Source organism: Ruditapes philippinarum, unplaced genomic scaffold (genome assembly GCF_026571515.1).
Source record: "Ruditapes philippinarum isolate M1 unplaced genomic scaffold, ASM2657151v2 ctg812_1_1_1_1, whole genome shotgun sequence".
Classification (NCBI taxonomy): Eukaryota; Metazoa; Mollusca; class Bivalvia; order Venerida; family Veneridae; genus Ruditapes; species Ruditapes philippinarum.
This window is the reverse complement of record NW_026862783.1, coordinates 447,099-468,257: the sequence shown is the minus strand read 5'-3', so window position 1 is coordinate 468,257 and position 21,159 is coordinate 447,099. Positions and strand designations below refer to the sequence as shown.

The window sequence follows — 21,159 nt, the reverse complement described above, 5'->3', positions numbered from 1 at the left end:
AGTTACACTAGTTAAAAGCTATACAGTTATGTGCCAGAGTTACACTAGCTTGGTTAACACACACAAAACACTTAAAGACTATATCCAGTTAGAAAGCTCACAATTCAGCACAATACAATTGAGCCCAGATGTTAATCTTACAATACATTGAAACATTTAGAACTAGCATGTAACTCAATATCAGACTTGCAGGCTGACCTGAGTCTGTACTGCAATTGGCAAGTCAATATCACATCCAGCATTTAATACAGAGCTCAAAGAGGCAGAAAAAAGTCGTAATTTTCATTATACATGTTATGTTTCATACAAAACTTATATGACTATGTTTTTTTTCCAAAATGTAAAAAAAAAAACTGATGAAAGATAGATAAAAAGTAGGTTTATTTCAGACAAGTACCTAAACTGGGAACCATTAGTTGTGTTTAATTTACTATGACTTGAATGACTAATTATCAACTAACTAATGACATTATTAATTATTTGAAAAAGAATACCTAGAGTATAAATATTTGATATGTATACTGATTAGTAAAAAGCTGCTATACTAAAATTAGATACCTGAATATTGATTGAAACCCGATGGTAGATACATAGTCTCCATACTACATCTACAATTTCTCTGCTGACGTTGATCTGGTACAGTTAACACAGCTGTCTTTTTTACTTCTTCTTCTCTACCATCTTCAACATCATATATTGTCATTTCCTCCACATCTTCTGTTTCTGGTGCTTTGATATCTTCATCTTCTTGGAATTTTTCATCATTTTCAAAACTTTCCTTACCACTTACAATCATTTCATTTGGAGACTTAGTATGCTTTCCAGACATATATTCTATATGGGTAACACTAACACTTGCTCCTCTTGAAATGCTATCAGGAGATGTATCATTTGCTTTAATTAAATGCACAGAGTCATTGTAAACATCACTTTGTTTCTTTACACTCCCATGGGTAACAAAATGTTTGGCACTAGTTAGTTGAATGTGTGATAATGAACTGGATATATCAGTGCCAACCTCTAAACTTTGTGTATTTATATCACTAGAGACAGACATAGTAATTACTGAAGAAGTATGTGTTGGAACTAAACTTTTACTTTCTGAGGTACTATGTGAAATAAAATCAATGTCCTTTGGTACAAGTTGAGAAACTGATGTAACAGAGTCTGGTAAAGTACTAGCATAAAAATGTTGGGTTATAAAACTAGTCATGAATGAGGGATGTATTTCAAATTGTTTAGGTTTAGATAATAATTTACTATGAAATGAAGGTGCACTAGAATATTTTGAGGTTTCAATATATACAGGTACAATGTCAGTTTGGAACATACTAGTAGATCTACCTGCTTCTAAACCATAAGATTCCATTTTTCCCAGTGTAGTATGGTTATGTCTGGTATTTATTTCAGAACTTGTCTGAACCCAGATTCCTGGAGATGGTGTAACTCTTGTATTAGAAGGTTTCATTTTAGAATCAGCAGGCATGTTATTTATATCATGGACATTCACAACTGTTGTAGTAGGAAGAATTTCCAATTGAGATATAGCTAAATCAGTTTTTATAACAAGCTTTTGGATCTGGGAAGCACTTACATTAGAAACTACAGCCTGAGCAACTCTAGATACAGTTCCTGGTGAAATTGGTTTCGGACTGGTTTTTGTACTGCTGTATTCTTGTATTGACTTGGCAACACTCAATTTAATAGAGGTACTAGAAATTTCCTTTGTATTGGTTCTAACATTTTCTAGAAACCTTTTTGTACCATTGTTCACAATGTCATTCCTTCTATCTGTATTCCAAAGACTTTTATATGTACCATGTACATTAGCATCAAGATCTAATGATGTACTAAGTAAAGTCTCTGAGTCTAAGATCCTGATTTTTAGTGGCAAATTGTAAATGTCTGATATACTTTTTCCAGTTTCAATTGATGTTCCAGTAATTCTTTCTGTTTCTACTGTGTCTGTAGAAAAGATATCAGCTTTATCAACAGCTTGAACAACTGCAGTCTCTGATACTGTAGGATTTATTCCATCAAATTCTTCTTTTGTTACAGAGGCACTTTTACCACTGTTTTGCTGAACGTTCAAAGATTGAGCTGCACTGGTTTTATTATACATTATTATCAATGGAGTTCTTATAGTAGTGAAATCATAACTTGTTAATATTCTAGGAGTTGAAGAAGAATATTTTTTAACTTCTATGGATGTCTTTTCTGAAGGATATACATTTATTTCAGTTCCTGATGAACTTTCATTGTATGTTGTTGTTGGCATGACAGAAAGAGATACTGAACTATTCAATATTGTATTTCCTGCAGCACTTGAAATGTGTGATGTATCTCTTTCTGTTGATATAATCAAGACAGAAGGATAACTAGAAGAGCTTTCTAGGAAGCCTGATGAACTACTTGCAGCAGGAGCAGCACTGCTTTCAGATATTGCTAAAGATGTTGAATCTGGAGATTCTGAATCTGGAAAGTCTATCATTGCAGTAAAATTTTCTAAAAATGCATCTGTATTGGAACTAATTTCAGTCACTAATGCGGTTCTATAAGGTGCATTATCAGTTGCATCTTTGTCTGTATCCTCCCTGAAGTCATTCCTGACATTTTGTGATTCCATTGTTTTAGAGGGGCTTATGTCGGTCACTTCATCAGTCAAATGATCTGATGTGGCATTTGTCCTTGATATGTCTCCAATCTTTGTTGTGTAAGATTGAAAAGCTGAGTCATGCATTTGGGGGGACGAGGCACTTCTTATGGAAACTAGTTTATTACTTGAAATAGGAGATGAACTTAATTCAGGTACTTCCTTTATCCTTACAGTTGGTGAAGAACTAATATCAGTAACTGCTAAAGAATCAGTCAAGACAGTAACCCTTTTAGAAACTCCTTCAGCAATAGAATTGGTAAAGGTATTATTCTGAGAAGCAACATTAGTAGAAGAAGAAGATATTTTTTTCTCTGTGATTATTTCTGGTATGGTATGAGAAGACATATCTATTGTTTGCTCTTCTGAAAATGAAGCTGAAAGTGTTTTCATTTCAGCACTTGTTGATTCAGTATCTGAAACTGAAGATGCATTTGACACAGTAACTGACGATGTCCATGGATACTTCAAGATATTACTATCATTGTCTCCTGACAGCTTGATGGCTTTTGAAGAATGCATTTCAATCTCATATTCATTCCTCACTGTATGAAATGCATCAATTTTAGTTCTTGTGACTGATGTACCTGACAAACCAGAGGTTACTATTTCAATACCCGTCTTATGTTTGATCGCTGTTCTAACTAAGTCTATCCAAACTGCTTCTGATTCACCAGCACTTTCCGAAGCATGCCTAGCACCTGAATGTTTTTTATTTGACTTTGAGGCATTTAGTTTGCCATCAGTTTGCAAGGCTATTACAGTACCTGCTATAAAATTGCTAGATTTTATCAAGTCAATTTCAAACACTGACTGTGAAATATTTTCAACTTGCAATTTATTATCCAATTGAGAATTTTCAGATGATGGAGATAGTCGAGTCACATAATTTGCAGCTTCTGATTTCTTAATATCATGTTTGGTTATACTTGCCATAGTAAGTGATGAAGCTATTTTGAGAGCAGACTTTTCATCAATATATCCACTGGACAATAAGCCAATATATAACAAATCTGAGCTGTACTGGGTATACTCTTCTGACAATGGTTTTGATGACCAATGAAATGAAGGCAATAAAACGTTACTGGCATCTTGTGAATTATAGCCTTTTTCTAATGCATTTTGCATGTCCTCATCTGTTGGAATCAAGGATGCCTGTGTTGATGAATATGGTAAAGCAGATGATAAAGACATTTGTGATGATGAATACTTCGATGTTGTTTCCAGTTGGGATTCGGATGATGTAAACTGATGATCTCTGGTTGAAAACAATAATGAATGCTGCACAGATGCAAAAGTAGATGATGATGATGATGGTGGTGATGATGATGATGATAATGTTGATGATGGTACATGAATAGAAAATGTTAAATGTGTTGATGATGAAGGCTGTAAAACTGATGATAATGATGATGATGTCACAGTTATTTGTGGAAAGTATACAGCTGGTAAAGATAATGTTGATGATGACAGGTATAGCTCACTATCATTTTCTGATGACTTTGATAACTGAGAATCTACAGTTTCTGACAATAACAGTTCACTGGTGGATGATAATGGTACAGATATAAATGATGATGCAGATGAAATTAACATAGTATCTACAAATGATTGTGAAAATGTATACACAGTTTGTTCAATATTTTCTGTGAATTCTGTTAAAACAGAGGTTTTTAAACTATTACTATAGTCATAATAATTTGAATCAAGTTCTGTTGATTGATTTATCACTATCACATCTTCTTTCTTTGCATTTTCAACTTTCATATGCAAAGCACTTGATTGTAAAATTTCAGTTTTAATTTTTGTGTCTGAAAATTTGTTTTTCTGTCTACAATTTGAAGCATCTCTATGTCCATTAAAACAAAGTTTTTCTGTGTCTAGAGTGTCAATAACAGAAGCATTAGGCAAGAGAATGTTAGGTTCCAAGTTAGAATAGATATCAAGACTGTTAGAGAAGTTAGCAGCATGAAGCACAAAGTCTCTCAACATATTAGAAGATGCAACTGAAAACAGAGGGGGTTACATATACATGTACATGCAGACAGACAGACAAACAAAAAACAAACATTGTGAAATCATTATGGTACAGTGTTTGACTAAGTCGTTGTTCCTCTAATTGATGTTTGTGACATTGATGGTTTGTCCTATAGAAATATTGCATTTGTTGACTTTACTGTTTCCACCTTACAAATTTTCAAAAATGGCAAACACTGTTAAAAAACAGGCAAATGAAATTGAATGATTTCACAATAAGAAAAGTATCAAACTAACTAGAACAGTGCTAAAAGAACACAAAACTTTAACAGTAACACAATTCTTTCACAAAAAAATAACTCAAGTATAAAAATAGTAAAAAATGAAAAAAACTATATTTTAATATATCATAAGACGTTAAGTATCCAACTTATTGAATATAAAATTTTTAATCATTCTAAAATAATGTATACAGTAAAACTAACGGATATACTAATATCAAAGGTAAAGCAGCATTTACCTTTTGTATTGTGGACACAAAAAGTGATATTATTAAGAGTAACCATTTCTCCCTCTTCACACAATGGTACAGACTTGTGGACCAATATTTTCCCATAATTCTCTGAAATCTGAAAAATACAAAAAGTATTTACAGTTTTTTGTTGTTTTTCTTTTATGAAAGTTTGTTATTACATCAAATTTTATGTATCATTATATTTCACATTACTGACTTAAAATACTTGTTCATAAGAAACAACCCTATACATAGGATAAAAATGAATTGATTTTGACCAATAATTACAGCTTAAAGGCCTAATATGTCCCAGAAATGCTTTCATTTTCATTTCTTAAAATTTTTTTATTTTTGGTATTCTTTTATGGTTTCCAACAAGTATCTATTTGGCCCCTCACCAGAACTATCTTCTTCTGTTTCTTTTGGGAACATTTATTAGTACATTTATAGTGATTTAGTATTTTATATAGTCAAAATACTAATTCCTTTATGTTTTGCTACTTTTATGAAATATCATTTTACATTTAGCACTATTTTCTTGAGGTAATAGGCATCTAACATTCTCTAAAACCATTATTTAAACATTATAAAACTCATGATTGACCTGTCTAAAGAAGCAAATATTTATTCATTTCTAAGGCATAATGTGCTTTAAGAAAATTAACAACCATCAATTTCATAGGATATACCGAACAAGTAACTCAAGTCTGATCTAACAGAAAATGGAACAAAATACTAAGTGTTCAAAAGAGAATATAGGGAAGGCAACTTTAATTCCTTCAGGTTTCTAAATAAAAAGACGCATTTTCTGTATATGAAATCAACCTTTCACATGAAATAAACTTGTAATAAAAACATAATGTTATTCCAAAACCATATTTTATTATGTGTCACACATTATAATTTAGTCACAACATTTCATTTATTAAAAGCACATTATACATCAGAAATAATTTTTTCTTTCTTTTGCAGGAAGTTTTATAACATTTAGATAATATGTTACATGCTTTTCATCTGCCGAAAATAGCCCTGAATGGGTAATTATTTGTCATAAAAGTAGCAAACTATAAGCAAAGTTGTATATTTGGCTTCCATACAAAATACTAAATCGTTATAATTGTACTAATTGCCAATAAGCAACATAAGCCAAAGATAGTTCATGTAAATGTCAATAAGAAAATTTGAAAAATAAAAATAAAAGCTTTGCTGAGGCATAATGTGCCTTTAAAGGAATGCATTTACGAGTATAAACAAAAATCTGTATTAAAATGAGTACCTCTGGACATTCAGCACTGCTCTGTAGTTTGAACTGTGCTGAATTTCCTTGAAACCATTCTCCAATACTTCGCAAACATGAATCTACCATTGGTATAGATATATAGCCTGATGATAACACCAGTGTCTTGTTGATACTGATCTGTTTAAAAAAGAAACATTCTAACACATTATTGTTTGTTTGGTTTTATGGGGCACCAACCCAGTTCAGGTCATAAAAACCACCCCACTTGCTGCAGCTAAGAGATGCATAGACTACAGTTATTCAATCCCCTTCAATCACCTCCTACAATCACATAGGGATAAAAAGGTGGCTGCAATTTTTATGCCTCAGCCATTAAAGGCAACCCCTTAGTCACAAGGGTATTGTAAGGCATTAACCAAACATGTAAAACTTTGTTCTGAAACATACATTATTAGGATGAAATGAGCAATTAAAGGCAGATAAATAGCTGCAATAAAATGAAATGAAGAAACAAGAGCCTCAAGCCTGCTTATATCAAGCACTTTAGTTTTTATAAAAGTAGCTCATGTGTTTCCAATATCATTGTCAAATTTTACACAAGGTTTTAATTTTACACAAATGTTGCAGAAACCAACTTAACAATGCAACATTACCATATAATTATGTGACCTTTAGTTCCAACTTCAATAACATAAAATATTTTTCCCTATATCAAATTACTCAAAAATGCTACTTTTGGGCTAATTTTTGCTCCAATATGTCATGATTAATAGACCAGTTAAAGACAAATATAAACACCAAATACACAAGATAGAGGTCAGAGTTGTTTTTTTTTTTAATGATTTTCCTAGATACATCTTAGTAACAAAATTCTAAAGAATATGAGGAAAAAAAACAAGAGGGCCATCATGGCCCTGAGTCGCTCACCAGAAACAACTGCTTTTCAGTGTTGGAATGTAAAAATATTCTAATATTAAATTGGATAGAATATTAAATGCCATAAGCCCATCCCCGGACAGTCCCCGGGAAAAAAGGTGCTGGGAGGGGGGTTGGCCCGGGAAATGATTTTTGCCCGGTTAAAAAAAAAAACTAAAATAATTACTTTGAAGAAGAAATTTTTCATTTTTATATAAAATTTTATTGTTTTAAGTTTTTATAAAATAGTCGAAGGCAATAAAAACGATTATCCCCTAACGCATTGCAAGGGGGACACTAAACTTTTTTATTATATATCTACGTCCCCTTCCAACAAAAAATTTCGGCAAATTTTTTGATCATTAAAAAAAATTAATTTTTTAACCCCCTTGGCTTCCTGAGCGGGGGGTGTATAAAATTGTAATTAAAAACTGGCCCGGTTTTAAATTTAATCCCCTGGGGGCAGTTTTAGTGGTCAAACACGGTCACCGTGACAATTACCGCTAAATTTGAGGTGATAAAAATCTACAAGATTCAGCGATTGTTTCAGGTAAACGACATGGCTAATTGTCATTACTTAACATACATGTAGCTTTATTCTATTCTGTGACTGATTGAATTAACGATGCCTAAATACTTGAAAAAGATAGAAAACTATTAATAATTATTGACATTCTGTCTTTTGTTTATGGTGTCATTAAATTTGCAAGTTGTACCGGTAATGTAGGTTGAATGCCACTATGTAAATTAAAAAAAAAAACGTTTGCTGATCAATGCCCCAACTCCAAATGAAAAGTGTCCCGGAAATAAGTGTAACTAGAAATGTGTCCATAGGACACGGATGCCCCCACACGCCACTGTTCTGTCAATCTTATGACTCTAGGTCAAATATTTTTTGGACTACATGTGCCACAAGTTGAAAACTAAAAATCAACAAAGGGCCATAATTCTGTTAAATTTGGTCGCAGCAAAAATTCCTACCTTTACTACCATCTACACATTAAGGTTGTTAATCCCTGGAAGTTTAAGCAAAATCTGTCATCCGGTTTAAGTGGAGTTGCGTTCACAAAATTTCTACATAGTATATAATGAAAAAATCAACAAAGGGCCATAATTCTGTAAATTTGGTTGCAGCAAAAATTCCTTCCTTTACTGCCATCTACACATAAAGGTTGTTCATCCTTGGAAGTTTAAGCAAAATCTGCCATCCCGTTTAAGAGGAGTTGCATTCACAAAATTTCTACAAGTATATAGTGAAAAAATCAACAAAGGGCCATAATTCTGTAAAATTTGGGTCGCAGCGAAAATTCCTTCCTTTACTACCATCTTCACCTTAAGTTGTTCATGCCCTGTAAGTTTAAGCAAAAATCTGCCATGCAGTTTAAGAGGAGTTGCGTTCACAAAATTTCTACATAGTATATAGTAAAAAATAACAAAGGGTCATAATTCTGTTAAATTTGGTCGGAGCAAAAATTCCTTCCTTTACTACCATCTACACATTAAGGTTGTTCATCCCTGTAAGTTTAAGCAAAAATCTGCCATGCGGTTTAAGAGGAGTTGCGTTCACAAAATTTCTACATAGTATCTAGTGAAAAAATCAACAAAGGGCCATAATTCTGTTAAATTTGGTCGCAAAAAGAGGAGTTGCATTCACAAGATTTCAGGACGTACGGACGGACTGACAGACGGACTGACGGACGGACAAGTGCATCGCTATATGCTCCCACATTGTGGGGGCATAAAAATTATGGCATGTATGGAAAATGTTTAAACAATAATTTGAAGAAATGCCATGACCTGGGGTATTTAAGCTTTAGCTTAAACAGGGCAAATCAAATTAATATGAGCTAACTTGATAAAAGACTACCTAAGAATGCTACTAAGTTTGGTGATCATCTATCAATTATTTCAGTAGGAAATGATTTTCGAAGGTTTTTTCTATTTTTAGCTTTAGTGGCCCCTAAAAGGGGCTAATCAAATTAATATAAGTAAACTTGAAAAAAGAGTACCCAAGAATGCTACATACAAAGTTTGGTGATCATCCATCAATTGGTTCCGAAGAAGATGTTTAAAGGTTTTTCTATTTTTAGCTTTAGCGGCCCCTAAAAGGGCCAATCAAAATAATATGAGCAAACTTGATAAAAGATTACCCAAAAATGCTACAGACAAAGTTTGGTGATCATCCATTAATTAGTAGGAGAGATGTTTAAATGTATTTCTATTTTTTAATTTTAGCTGCCCATAAAAGGGGCTAATCAAAATAATATAAGCAAACTTGATAAAAGACTACCCAAGAATGCTACAGACAAAGTTTGGTGATCATCCATCAATTAGTTCTCTAGAAATAGACGTTTAAATGTATATCTATTTAAATTTGAGCGGCCCCTAAAAGGGGCCAATCAAAATAATATGAGCAAACTCGATAAAAGACTACCCAACAATGCTTCAGACAAAGTTTGGTGATCATCCATCCATTAGTTCTGTAGAAATAGACATTTAAAGGTATTTCTATTTTTAGCTTAAGCAGCCCCTAAAAGGAGCCAATCATATTCATATGAGCAAACTTGATAAAAGACTACCCAAGAATGCTACAGACAAAGTTTGGTGATCATCCATCAATTAGTTTTCTAGAAATAGACATTTAACGGTATTTCTATTTTTAGCTATAGAGACCCCTAAAAGGGGCTGATCAAATTCATATGAGCAAACTTGATAAAAGACTACCAAAGAATGCTACAGACAAAGTTTGGTGATCTTCCATCAATTAGTTCTGTAGAAATAGACATTTAAAGGTATTTCTATTTTTAGCTTTTGCGGCCCTTAAAAGGGGCCAATCAGAATAATATTAGCAAACTTGATAAAAGACTACCCAAGAATGCTACAGACAATGTTTGGTGATCATCCATCAATTAGTTCTCTAGAAATAGACATTTAAAGGTATTTCTATTTTTAGCTTTTGCGGCCCCTAAAAGGGGCCAATCAAATTAATATGAGCAAAGTTGATAAAACACTACCCAAGAATGCTACAGACAAAATTTGGTGATCATCCATCAATTAGTTCTGTAGGAGAAGATGTTTTAAGGTTTTTCTATTTTTAACCCTAGAGACCCCTCAAAGGGGCCAATCAAAATAATATTAGCAAACTTGATAAAATGCTACTCAAGAATGCTACAGACAAAGTTTGGTGATCATCCATCAATTGGTTCTGAAGAAGATGTTTAAAGGTTTTTCTATTTTTAGCTTTAGCGGCCCCTAAAAGGGGCCAATCAAATTAATAAGAGCAAACTTGATAAAACACTACCCAAGAATGCTACAGACAAAGTTTGGTGATCATCCATCAATTAGTTCTGTAGGAGAAGATGTTGAAAGGGTTTTCTATTTTTAGTCCTAGAGACCCCTAAAAGGGGCCAATCAAAATAATATTAACAAACTTGATAAAAGACTACCCAAGAATGCTAGAGACAAAGTTTGGTGATCATCCATCAATTAGTTCTGTAGGAGAAGATGTTGAAAGGGTTTTCTATTTTTAGTCCTAGAGACCCCTAAAAGGGGCCAATCAAAATAATATTAACAGACTTGATAAAAGATTACCCAAGAATGCTACAGACAAAGTTTGGTGATCATCCATCAATTAGTTCTCTAGAAATAGACGTTTAAAGGTTTTCCTATTTTTAGCTTAAGCAGCCCCTAAAAGGGGCCAATCAAATTCATATGAGCAAACTTGATAAAAGACTACCCAAGAATGCTACAGACAAAGTTTGGTGATCATCCATCCATTAGTTCTGTAGAAGAAGATGTTTAAAGGTTTTTCTATTTTTAGCTATAGAGACCCCTAAAAGGGGCTGATCAAATTCATATGAGCAAACTTGATAAAAGACTACCAAAGAATGCTACAGACAAAGTTTGGTGATCTTCCATCAATTAGTTCTGTAGAAATAGACATTTAAAGGTATTTCTATTTTTAGCTTTTGCGGCCCTTAAAAGGGGCCAATCAGAATAATATTAGCAAACTTGATAAAAGACTACCCAAGAATGCTACAGACAATGTTTGGTGATCATCCATCAATTAGTTCTCTAGAAATAGACATTTAAAGGTATTTCTATTTTTAGCTTTTGCGGCCCCTAAAAGGGGCCAATCAAATTAATATGAGCAAAGTTGATAAAACACTACCCAAGAATGCTACAGACAAAATTTGGTGATCATCCATCAATTAGTTCTATAGGAGAAGATGTTTTAAGGTTTTTTTATTTTTAGCCCTAGAGACCCCTCAAAGGGGCCAATCAAAATAATATTAGCAAACTTGATAAAATGCTACTCAAGAATGCTACATACAAAGTTTGGTGATCATCCATCAATTGGTTCTGAAGAAGATGTTTAAAGGTTTTTCTATTTTTAGCTTTAGCGGCCCCTAAAAGGGGCCAATCAAATTAATAAGAGCAAACTTGATAAAACACTACCCAAGAATGCTACAGACAAAGTTTGGTGATCATCCATCCATTAGTTCTGTAGGAGAAGATGTTGAAAGGGTTTTCTATTTTTAGTCCTAGAGACCCCTAAAAGGGGCCAATCAAAATAATATTAACAAACTTGATAAAAGACTACCCAAGAATGCTATAGAAAAAGTTTGGTGATCATCCATCAATTAGTTCTGTAGGAGAAGATGTTGAAAGGGTTTTCTACTTTTAGTCCTAGAGACCCCTAAAAGGGCCAATCAAAATAATATTAACAGACTTGATAAAAGATTACCCAAGAATGCTACAGACAAAGTTTGGTGATCATCCATCAATTAGTTCTCTAGAAATAGACGTTTAAAGGTTTTCTATTTTTAGCTTTAGCAGCCCCTAAAAGGGGCCAATCATATTCATATGAGCAAACTTGATAAAAGACTACCCAAGAATGCTACAGACAAAGTTTGGTGATCATCCATCCATTAGTTCTGTAGAAGAAGATGTTTAAAGGTTTTTCTATTTTTAGCTATAGAGACCCCTAAAAGGGGCTGATCAAATTCATATGAGCAAACTTGATAAAAGACTACCAAAGAATGCTACAGACAAAGTTTGGTGATCTTCCATCAATTAGTTCTGTAGAAATAGACATTTAAAGGTATTTCTATTTTTAGCTTTTGCGGCCCTTAAAAGGGGCCAATCAGAATAATTTTAGCAAACTTGATAAAAGACTACCCAAGAATGCTACAGACAATGTTTGGTGATCATCCATCAATTAGTTCTCTAGAAATAGACATTTAAAGGTATTTCTATTTTTAGCTTTTGCGGCCCCTAAAAGGGGCCAATCAAATTAATATGAGCAAAGTTGATAAAACACTACCCAAGAATGCTACAGACAAAATTTGGTGATCATCCATCAATTAGTTCTGTAGGAGAAGATGTTTTAAGGTTTTTCTATTTTTAGCCCTAGAGACCCCTCAAAGGGGCCAATCAAAATAATATTAGCAAACTTGATAAAATGCTACTCAAGAATGCTACATACAAAGTTTGGTGATCATCCATCAATTGGTTCTGAAGAAGATGTTTAAAGGTTTTTCTATTTTTAGCTTGAGCGGCCCCTAAAAGGGGCCAATCAAATTAATAAGAGCAAACTTGATAAAACACTACCCAAGAATGCTACGACAAAGTTTGGTGATCATCCATCCATTAGTTCTGTAGGAGAAGATGTTGAAAGGGTTTTCTATTTTTAGTCCTAGAGACCCCTAAAAGGGGCCAATCAAAATAATATTAACTATTAACAAACTTGATAAAAGACTACACAAGAATGCTACAGACAAAGTTTGGTGATCATCCATCAATTAGTTCTCTAGAAATAGACGTTTAAAGGTTTTCCTATTTTTAGCTTTAGCAGCCCCTAAAAGGGGCCAATCAAATTCATATGAGCAAACTTGATAAAAGACTACCCAAGAATGCTACAGACAAAGTTTGGTGATCATCCATCCATTAGTTCTGTAGAAGAAGATGTTTAAAGGTTTTTCTATTTTTAGCCCTAGAGACCCCTAAAAGGGGCCAATCAAATTAATATGAGCAAACTTGATAAAAGACTACCCAAGAATGCTACAGACAAAGTTTGGTGATCATCCATCAATTAGTTCTCTAGAAATAGACGTTTAAAGGTTTTTCTATTTTTAGCTTTAGCGGCCCCTAAAAGGGGCCAATCAAATTCATATGAGCAAACTTGATAAAAGACTACCCAAGAATGCTACAGACAAAGTTTGGTGATCATCCATCCATTAGTTCTGTAGAAGAAGATGTTTAAAGGTTTTTCTATTTTTAGCCCTAGAGACCCCTAAAAGGGGCCAATCAAATTAATATGAGCAAACTTGATAAAAGACTACCCAAGAATGCTACAGACAAAGTTTGGTGATCATCCATCAATTAGTTCTCTAGAAATAGACGTTTAAAGGTTTTCCTATTTTTAGCTTTAGCAGCCCCTAAAAGGGGCCAATCAAATTCATATGAGAAAACTTGATAAAAGACTACCCAAGAATGCTACAGACAAAGTTTGGTGATCATCCATCCATTAGTTCTGTAGAAGAAGATGTTTAAAGCTTTTTCTATTTTTAGCCCTAGAGACCCCTAAAAGGGGCCAATCAAATTAATATGAGCAAACTTGATAAAAAACTACCCAAGAATGCTACAGACAATGTTTGGTGATCATCCATCCAATAGATCTGTAGAAGAAGATGTTTAAAGGTTTTTCTATTTTTAGCTCTGCTGACCCCTCAAAGGGGCCAATGGAACAACATGAGCAAATTCAAGTGTGACTGTCACAAGGATGCTACAGACCAAATTTGAAGTAAATCTGCTTAGTAGTTTCAGAGGAGAAGACGATTGTTGACGCATGACGACGGACGATGGAGTCCGGAGCATCCCCCTTTGATACTAATAGCTCACCCTGAGCCTTCGGCTCTGGTGAGCTAAAAATAAAAACATGTTGTTTTTTTGTTGCTCAAACACAGTTTCAGGTCAAAAGGTGCTAAAACAGGAAAGATGATTTTGGCAAATCTTAAGAGTTACAAACGAACAAAAAGCAACACCATGGGGTCAAAACCACTTCACCTGCTGGAGCTAAGAGATATATAGACTCTGTTTAGGTTATATGGCGACTTTCCAGCTTTATTGGTGGTGCAAGACTTTGAAGGCCCCACAGAGCATTATTTCCGGCAAAAATGAACACCTGATAGGAACCACAAACTAAGCTAGCTGGATAGCTTCCTCACTTGAAAGAATCTAAAGTCCCTGGTGGGCTTTTAACCATTAGCAAAAAGTGGTTTGAAGTCAACAAATTTGATTAGCCATGGACACCCCAAGGACATTTGTAAGAATAAAGAACAGAAAGAAAAATGATAAAAATTTGAGATTTATGACTATCATATGCTTCTAAGGTACATTCTAAGCTTACCTTTTTAGAATCATTATCAATTCTAACCCCAGCATCTTGTACTTGTATTTCACTTGGTGTGAGATATTTACAGCTCTCTATTAGTTTGTTTTTTATTGACTGCTGAGTTAACCAATCATACACTTTCTGACTGTAATGTAGTGAACAGTTTTGTAGGTGCTCAGCAGACGATACTTGCAAGGTCACCGTCAAGGTCAAATGATGTATAGGTAGTTTGATGTCAGGTGAATATTTCTGTTCAGATGAAACTTGACACATCAATGGGTACGGATCTGAAAAGGGATCAAAAATAAATGTCTTCTTATACATGTATATGACTAATACATGACTGTGACATATCAAATACAATATTGAGTTTAGTGAAGGATAAGCAATGGCATAGAAACCATCTAGAGCATGGGCTGTATACAGCAAAAGAAATATAAACAAATCAGTGCCAAAATGCATCATTTAAGCCTTTTATGTAACTTTTTTGTAGAGGTCCACTTGACAATGCTACAAGCTAAATATCTTAGCTCAAGGCATTGCAGTTTCATAAAAAATAACTTTAATGAATTTTCTTAAATAAGCCTATGCCCACTAAGTGGCCTATATACGCCTTTTTGCAGAGGACCACCTAAGTCATCCTGTAAAGTTTGGTCAAAATCCATCAGTTGTATGGAAATCCATCAGTGGTATGGAGAAGATGTTGTTTAAAGAAATTAGGAAACAAAGAAAAACAGACAAAGTGGATCACAAAAGCTCTCCTCTAAGCACTTTGTATTCAGGTGTGCTCAGGTGACTGCCAGTAGTATAAAGCCTGGTCAGAGAGCAAAGACATGCTCACATGCTCCTAAATCACTTTCTGTTCCAACTGTTCAATGGTTAAGTTTTGAATAATGTAAAATTTACCAGCTATCTTATATCCATTCTTATTGCAGGTGAAAGTCACTAGTGAGCTGTTTGTGTATACATGAGGCTCTGGTTTCATGGATGTATACTCTGACATCACAGGTGTTGGACAGGTATCAGCTAAGAAAAGAGATGAACCATATCATAAGAATTGACATTAGCAAAGTGGCAAAAAGTAGTATAATATATACAAATACTTTGATCAATTTCAAAACCAGTAGGTTAATGGATGGACTAATATCATAACCATTAGGTAAATGAATGGCAACATCATAACCAGTAAGTAAATGGATGATAATATCATAACCAGTAGGTAAATGGATGGCAAACATCATAAACAGTAGATAAATGGATGACAATATCATAACCAGTAAGTAAAATTAATGGATGATAAATATCATAACCAGTAGGTAAATGGATGGCAAACATCATAACCAGTAGGTAAATGGATGACAATATCATAACCAGTAGGTAAATGGATGGCAAACATCATAACCAGTAAGTAAATGGATGACAATATCATAACCAGTAGGTAAATGGATGGCAAACATCATAACCAGTATGTAAATGGATGGCAAACATCATAACCAGTAGGTTAATGGATGATAATATCATAACCAGTAAGTAAAATTAATGCATGATAAATATCATAACCAGTAGGTAAATGGATGGCAAACATCATAACCAGCAGGTAAATGGATGACAATATCATAACCAGTAGGTTAATGGATGGCAAACATCATAACCAGTAGGTAAATGGATGGCAAACATCATAAACAGTAGGTAAATGGATGGCAAACATCATAACCAGTAGGTAAATGGATGACAAACATCATAAACAGTAGGTAAATGGATGGCAAACACCATAAACAGTATGTAAATGGATGGCAAACATCATAAACAGTAGGTTAATGGATGGCAAACATCATAACCAGTAGATACATGGATGACAATATCATAACCAGTAGGTAAATGGATGGCAAACATCATCAACAGTAGGTAAATGGATGACAAACATCATAACCAGTAGGTTAATGGATGACAAACATCATAACCAGTAGGTTAATGGATGGCAAACAGCATAACCAGTAGGTAAATGGATGGCAAACATAACCAGTAGGTAAATGGATGGCAAACATCATAACCAGTAGGTAAATGGATGACAAACATAACCAGTAGGTAAATGGATGACAAACATCATAAACAGTAGGTAAATGGATGACAAACATCATAAACAGTATGTAAATTGATGGCAAACATCATAAACAGTATGTAAATTGATGGCAAACATCATAACCAGTAGGTTAATGGATGGCAAACATCATAACCAGTAGGTTAATGGATGACAATATCATAACCAGTAGGTAAATGGATGGCAATCATCAAAAACAATAGGTAAATGGATGGCAAACATCATAAAAAATAGGTAAATGGATGGCAAACATCATAACCAGTAGGTTAATGGATGGCAAACATCATAACCAGTAGGTTAATGGATGGCAAACATTATAAACCAGTAGGTTAATGGATGGCAATATCATAACCAGTAGGTAAATTGATGGCAAACATCATAAACAGTAGGTAAATGGATGGCAAACATCATAACCAGTAGGTTAATGGATGGCAAACATCATAACCAGTAAATAAATGGATGGCAAACATCATAACCAGTAGGTTAATGGATGGCAAACATCATAACCAGTAGATAAATGGATGGCAAACATCATAACCAGTAGGTAAATGGATGGCAAACATCATAAACAGTAGGTAAATGGATGGCAAACATCATAACCAGTAGGTTAATGGATGGCAAACATCATAACAAGTAGGTAAATGGATGGATAAACAGGATAAATACTGCAATAACTCTCAGATAAATGTAATTGAAGTAACATAAAATCATTCACTAAAAACCTGTAAAGAAAACACAATCAAAGTATTCAAACTTCTACAAAATAGACAAACAGAACAATTATTATCTGTTACAAATTCTTCAATAATTCAAATGTCAATTTATATGCCATACTTTCAGAACAATGAACTACTCACCAACACACATAATTATGTCCGGGCTCCAAAGTCCTGATGCCAAACATGTTCTTACAACATTAAGATCCTGAGTGACCAGTCTGTATCCTGGTTTACATGTATAGACTGCTGCACTGTTATATGTAGTTGTTCTGAATGTCTCTATACCATTTGGTACTTCAGGGGGCATGCCACAGTCTACAGCTGTATAAAACAGAAATGGTATTCTTCAATGTTTATTTCACAATATTAAAATAGCCAAAGACTTTAAGAAATATTATACTAAAAGTTAGGGAAATAAAGATGTTCAAAGTTCAATTGCTTGTTGGAATCAGATGGATAACTGTCACTATACAACTGTAAGTTCCTGACACCATTTCTGACAAGACTGGTAACCTAGCCAGCTTATTTCTTTTACCTTGACAAGATGGCTGTTCTCCACTCCATATTGGAATTTCTTCCACCAGGTGGCAGTACCGATGTTGGTTTCCATCAAGATTGTAACCATGGTTACATGAAAATTTTACAAATGTACCAAGTTGCCTGTCAGATACATACTCCACCATTCCATTTTCTAATGCAGGTACTTCTTCACACTGGACCTCTGGAAAAAGAAAATAATATACAAATGTACAAACAGATAATAATATAATAAAGCCGAAAGGAAAAAAGAAATCTGCAGAAAGCAGGGGAGGGGGAATTAATGAAAGATAATTTACAATTGTATCATTTTATAGAAACCTTTTTTTGATACATTAATAGAAAATGCAGTTACTACTTTTCCAGTTAAGAGTAATAGTTGATTGGCATCACCGTCAATATTTTCAATAATTAAAATAAAATGAGGAATACATGTAATTTCCATTTTCCCTTTTCAACTAAAATGAAAACAATTCATTTTCAACAAAGGAACTGCCAAATAAGCACCAACTGTTAAACAGACTGTATTTGAGGAAATAAAATACATGTGTTTACCTTCACATATAGTTACATTGTAGTTCCAATTTCCATCTTCAAGACAATCTAAATATGTTGGACCATTAAGAAGAGTGTTACTAGGACATTTTATAAACACTGAGGTTGGGTACAGGTAACTACCATCGGGTATTGGTGTTGTATTGTAAAACAAAGTTGCATCTTTAACTTGCAAAGCAGGGCATAATACTGAAAATAAAATGTGTCTAGAAAAATCATCTATCTGCCTCAACAATGGGATTTGCAAATAATATAATAGTCCGAGTTGACTGCATAATTAAATAAGACATATTTCTTACTTGACTACATTTCAACTTTAATTGACCATAATTATACCGCAGCAATATTTTAAGGTAAGAAATCACATAATTTTTAGACTCATCAATTCCAAATCTTTATAATAATCAGTTCAAGACTGATTTCAACTTTACTAAAACACAGAGTGCAAGAATAGTTAACTAAAATTCTTTGCATGTAATGTACATGTGTAAATATGAATAAGGATACCACTGACCATAGCAAGATTTATTATGTTTTAGAACACGATCATCAACAACTGTAGTATTGTCAACATAACGACGGTAACCATCTTTACATATACATGTATAACTTCCTGCGGTGTTTTCACATTCATGCTCGCATCCACCATTATCTTCCAGACATTCATTTATATCTGTAATAATAAAATAGTACCAGTAAAGCCACTTTATTTTGAAGTTATATTGAGCACTATACACTGTCGCAGTTGACCTTTGTGACATGGCCAACTATATAGTAGATAATAAACTGAAGATTAAAATACCAAATTGTCTGCATAGAGCAGATGCTGCTGAAACAGACCTATCATTTTACACTAATATTCACATAAGTGATTGTGCCAACGAAATACCATGGTAACAATAAACCGAGGAAATGCCTAAGCTTTAGCCTTTCGGCTTTCAGAAAAGAAGTTTTTGAAGGTTTTACTATATACGTGTACATATGAGGAAAAACCCACAACCCCTTTGGCACCGCCAATTTTGACCCATTGATCATAATTTGATTTCTTTTTTTGGTAGAAATCCATTAGATGATGTTTCATGCCAGTTTCAGCCCTTGGAGTTTCAGTTTCAGAGAAAAGGATTTTATTTTTGTGCTCCCACTTTAGTGGCGGGCATTTAAATTTACCCTTGTCAGTCCATCCGTTCTCTTTTGTGTCGCACGTAACTCAAAAAGTATTTGACCGAGAGTCATGAAACTTTACAGGAATGTTGATCAGCATGTGTAGTTGTGCACCTGGGTTTTTTCGCCTGGATATTTTTAGTATTTTTAGAGTTATTGCCCTTGACTTAGTAAAATTTTGCAATTTTCAACTTGTGTCGCATGTAACTCAAAAAGTATTTGACCTAGAGTCATGAAACTTTACAGGAATGTTGATCAGCATGTGTAGTTGTGCACCTGGGTATTTTCGTCTAGATATCTTTAGCATTTTTAGAGTTATTGCCCTTGACTTAGTAAAATTTTGCAGTTTTCAACTTGTGTCGCATGTACATGTAACTCAAAAAGGATTTGACCTAGTCATGAAACTTTACAGGAATGTTGATCAGCATGTGTAGCTTTGCACCTGGGGTTTCGCTTGTGGATTTATCCAGTATTTGTAGAGTTATTTCCCTTGACTTAGTAAAAATCGTTTTATTATGTTGTTATTTGTTCCTTGAGTGCTTGAGTTAGAATCAACCACTTTTACAGGAATAATGATCAACATCACTAAATTACTGGAATAATGATTCACATCACTGTGAAGCTATGAACCTGGGACTTTGCATGTGGATTTTTTTCAGTTTTGTTAAGAGTTATTGCCCTTGAATTACAGTAGTATAAATTTGCAATTTTCAACTTGTTCATGCATAGCTCAAAAAGTATTTCACTTGTAGGCCTGAAAGATTACAAGAATGTTGGTCAGCATGTGTACGTATGCACCTTGGGGTTTGCTTGTGGATTTATTCAGAATTTGTAACGTTCTTGCCCTTTACTTAGTAAAAAATTTTAGTTTTCAAAAAATATTTGACCTAGAGTCATAAGATTGACAGAACAGTGGCGCGATGGGGGCACCTGTGTCCTATGGACACATATATAGTTTTATTAAAGTTTTTACTATATAAGAAAATCCCATGACCACCCTGGGTGGAGATATAACTTGCACAACTTTGGAAGAGGACCTCTAGCTATAAAATAAAACTTTGACTCACCTTCACATCCAAATTCTGATTCTTCTGTATGCTGGTATCCATCTGCACAAGTGCACCAGAATGATCCAACAGTGTTAACACATTCATGATCAGAACCACAAACCATCTCTATGGTAACACATTCATCAACATCTGCAAATAAAAAGGTTTTGATATTGTTCTAGGATACTATAGAAACAGGAAGAAAATCTTTGCCCACAGGCAAAATGTTGAGCCCACACTTCTTAATTCAAAACTGAAGCTTCAGATCAAGGGGAAACATGTATAGGTGAGATGTGCTCAACACATCCTCTTTATACCCAAGGCAAAATCTTCATATTGCATCAT

At 34.0% G+C, this 21,159-nt stretch overlaps 1 protein-coding gene across 10 annotated transcripts in view; it reads right to left on the bottom strand.

The window, feature by feature from the left end:
* LOC132720204 (uncharacterized) overlaps positions 1 to 21,159 on the bottom strand; it is a 111,327-nt gene that overhangs the window by 45,111 nt on the left and 45,057 nt on the right. For 9 of the 10 annotated variants that reach the window (XM_060704266.1, XM_060704265.1, XM_060704267.1 and 6 more), the window contains exons 16-25: positions 20,833 to 20,964; positions 19,119 to 19,277; positions 18,605 to 18,793; positions 18,048 to 18,233; positions 17,651 to 17,833; positions 15,602 to 15,721; positions 14,711 to 14,982; positions 6,421 to 6,561; positions 5,151 to 5,259; positions 559 to 4,659 (exon numbers count right to left, since the gene is read on the bottom strand). In XM_060704266.1, the coding sequence (XP_060560249.1) occupies positions 559 to 4,659; positions 5,151 to 5,259; positions 6,421 to 6,561; positions 14,711 to 14,982; positions 15,602 to 15,721; positions 17,651 to 17,833; positions 18,048 to 18,233; positions 18,605 to 18,793; positions 19,119 to 19,277; positions 20,833 to 20,964 (5,592 nt within the window). The remainder of the gene's footprint in view (positions 1 to 558; positions 4,660 to 5,150; positions 5,260 to 6,420; positions 6,562 to 14,710; positions 14,983 to 15,601; positions 15,722 to 17,650; positions 17,834 to 18,047; positions 18,234 to 18,604; positions 18,794 to 19,118; positions 19,278 to 20,832; positions 20,965 to 21,159) is intronic. The other variant, XM_060704274.1, reaches the window with a different exon arrangement.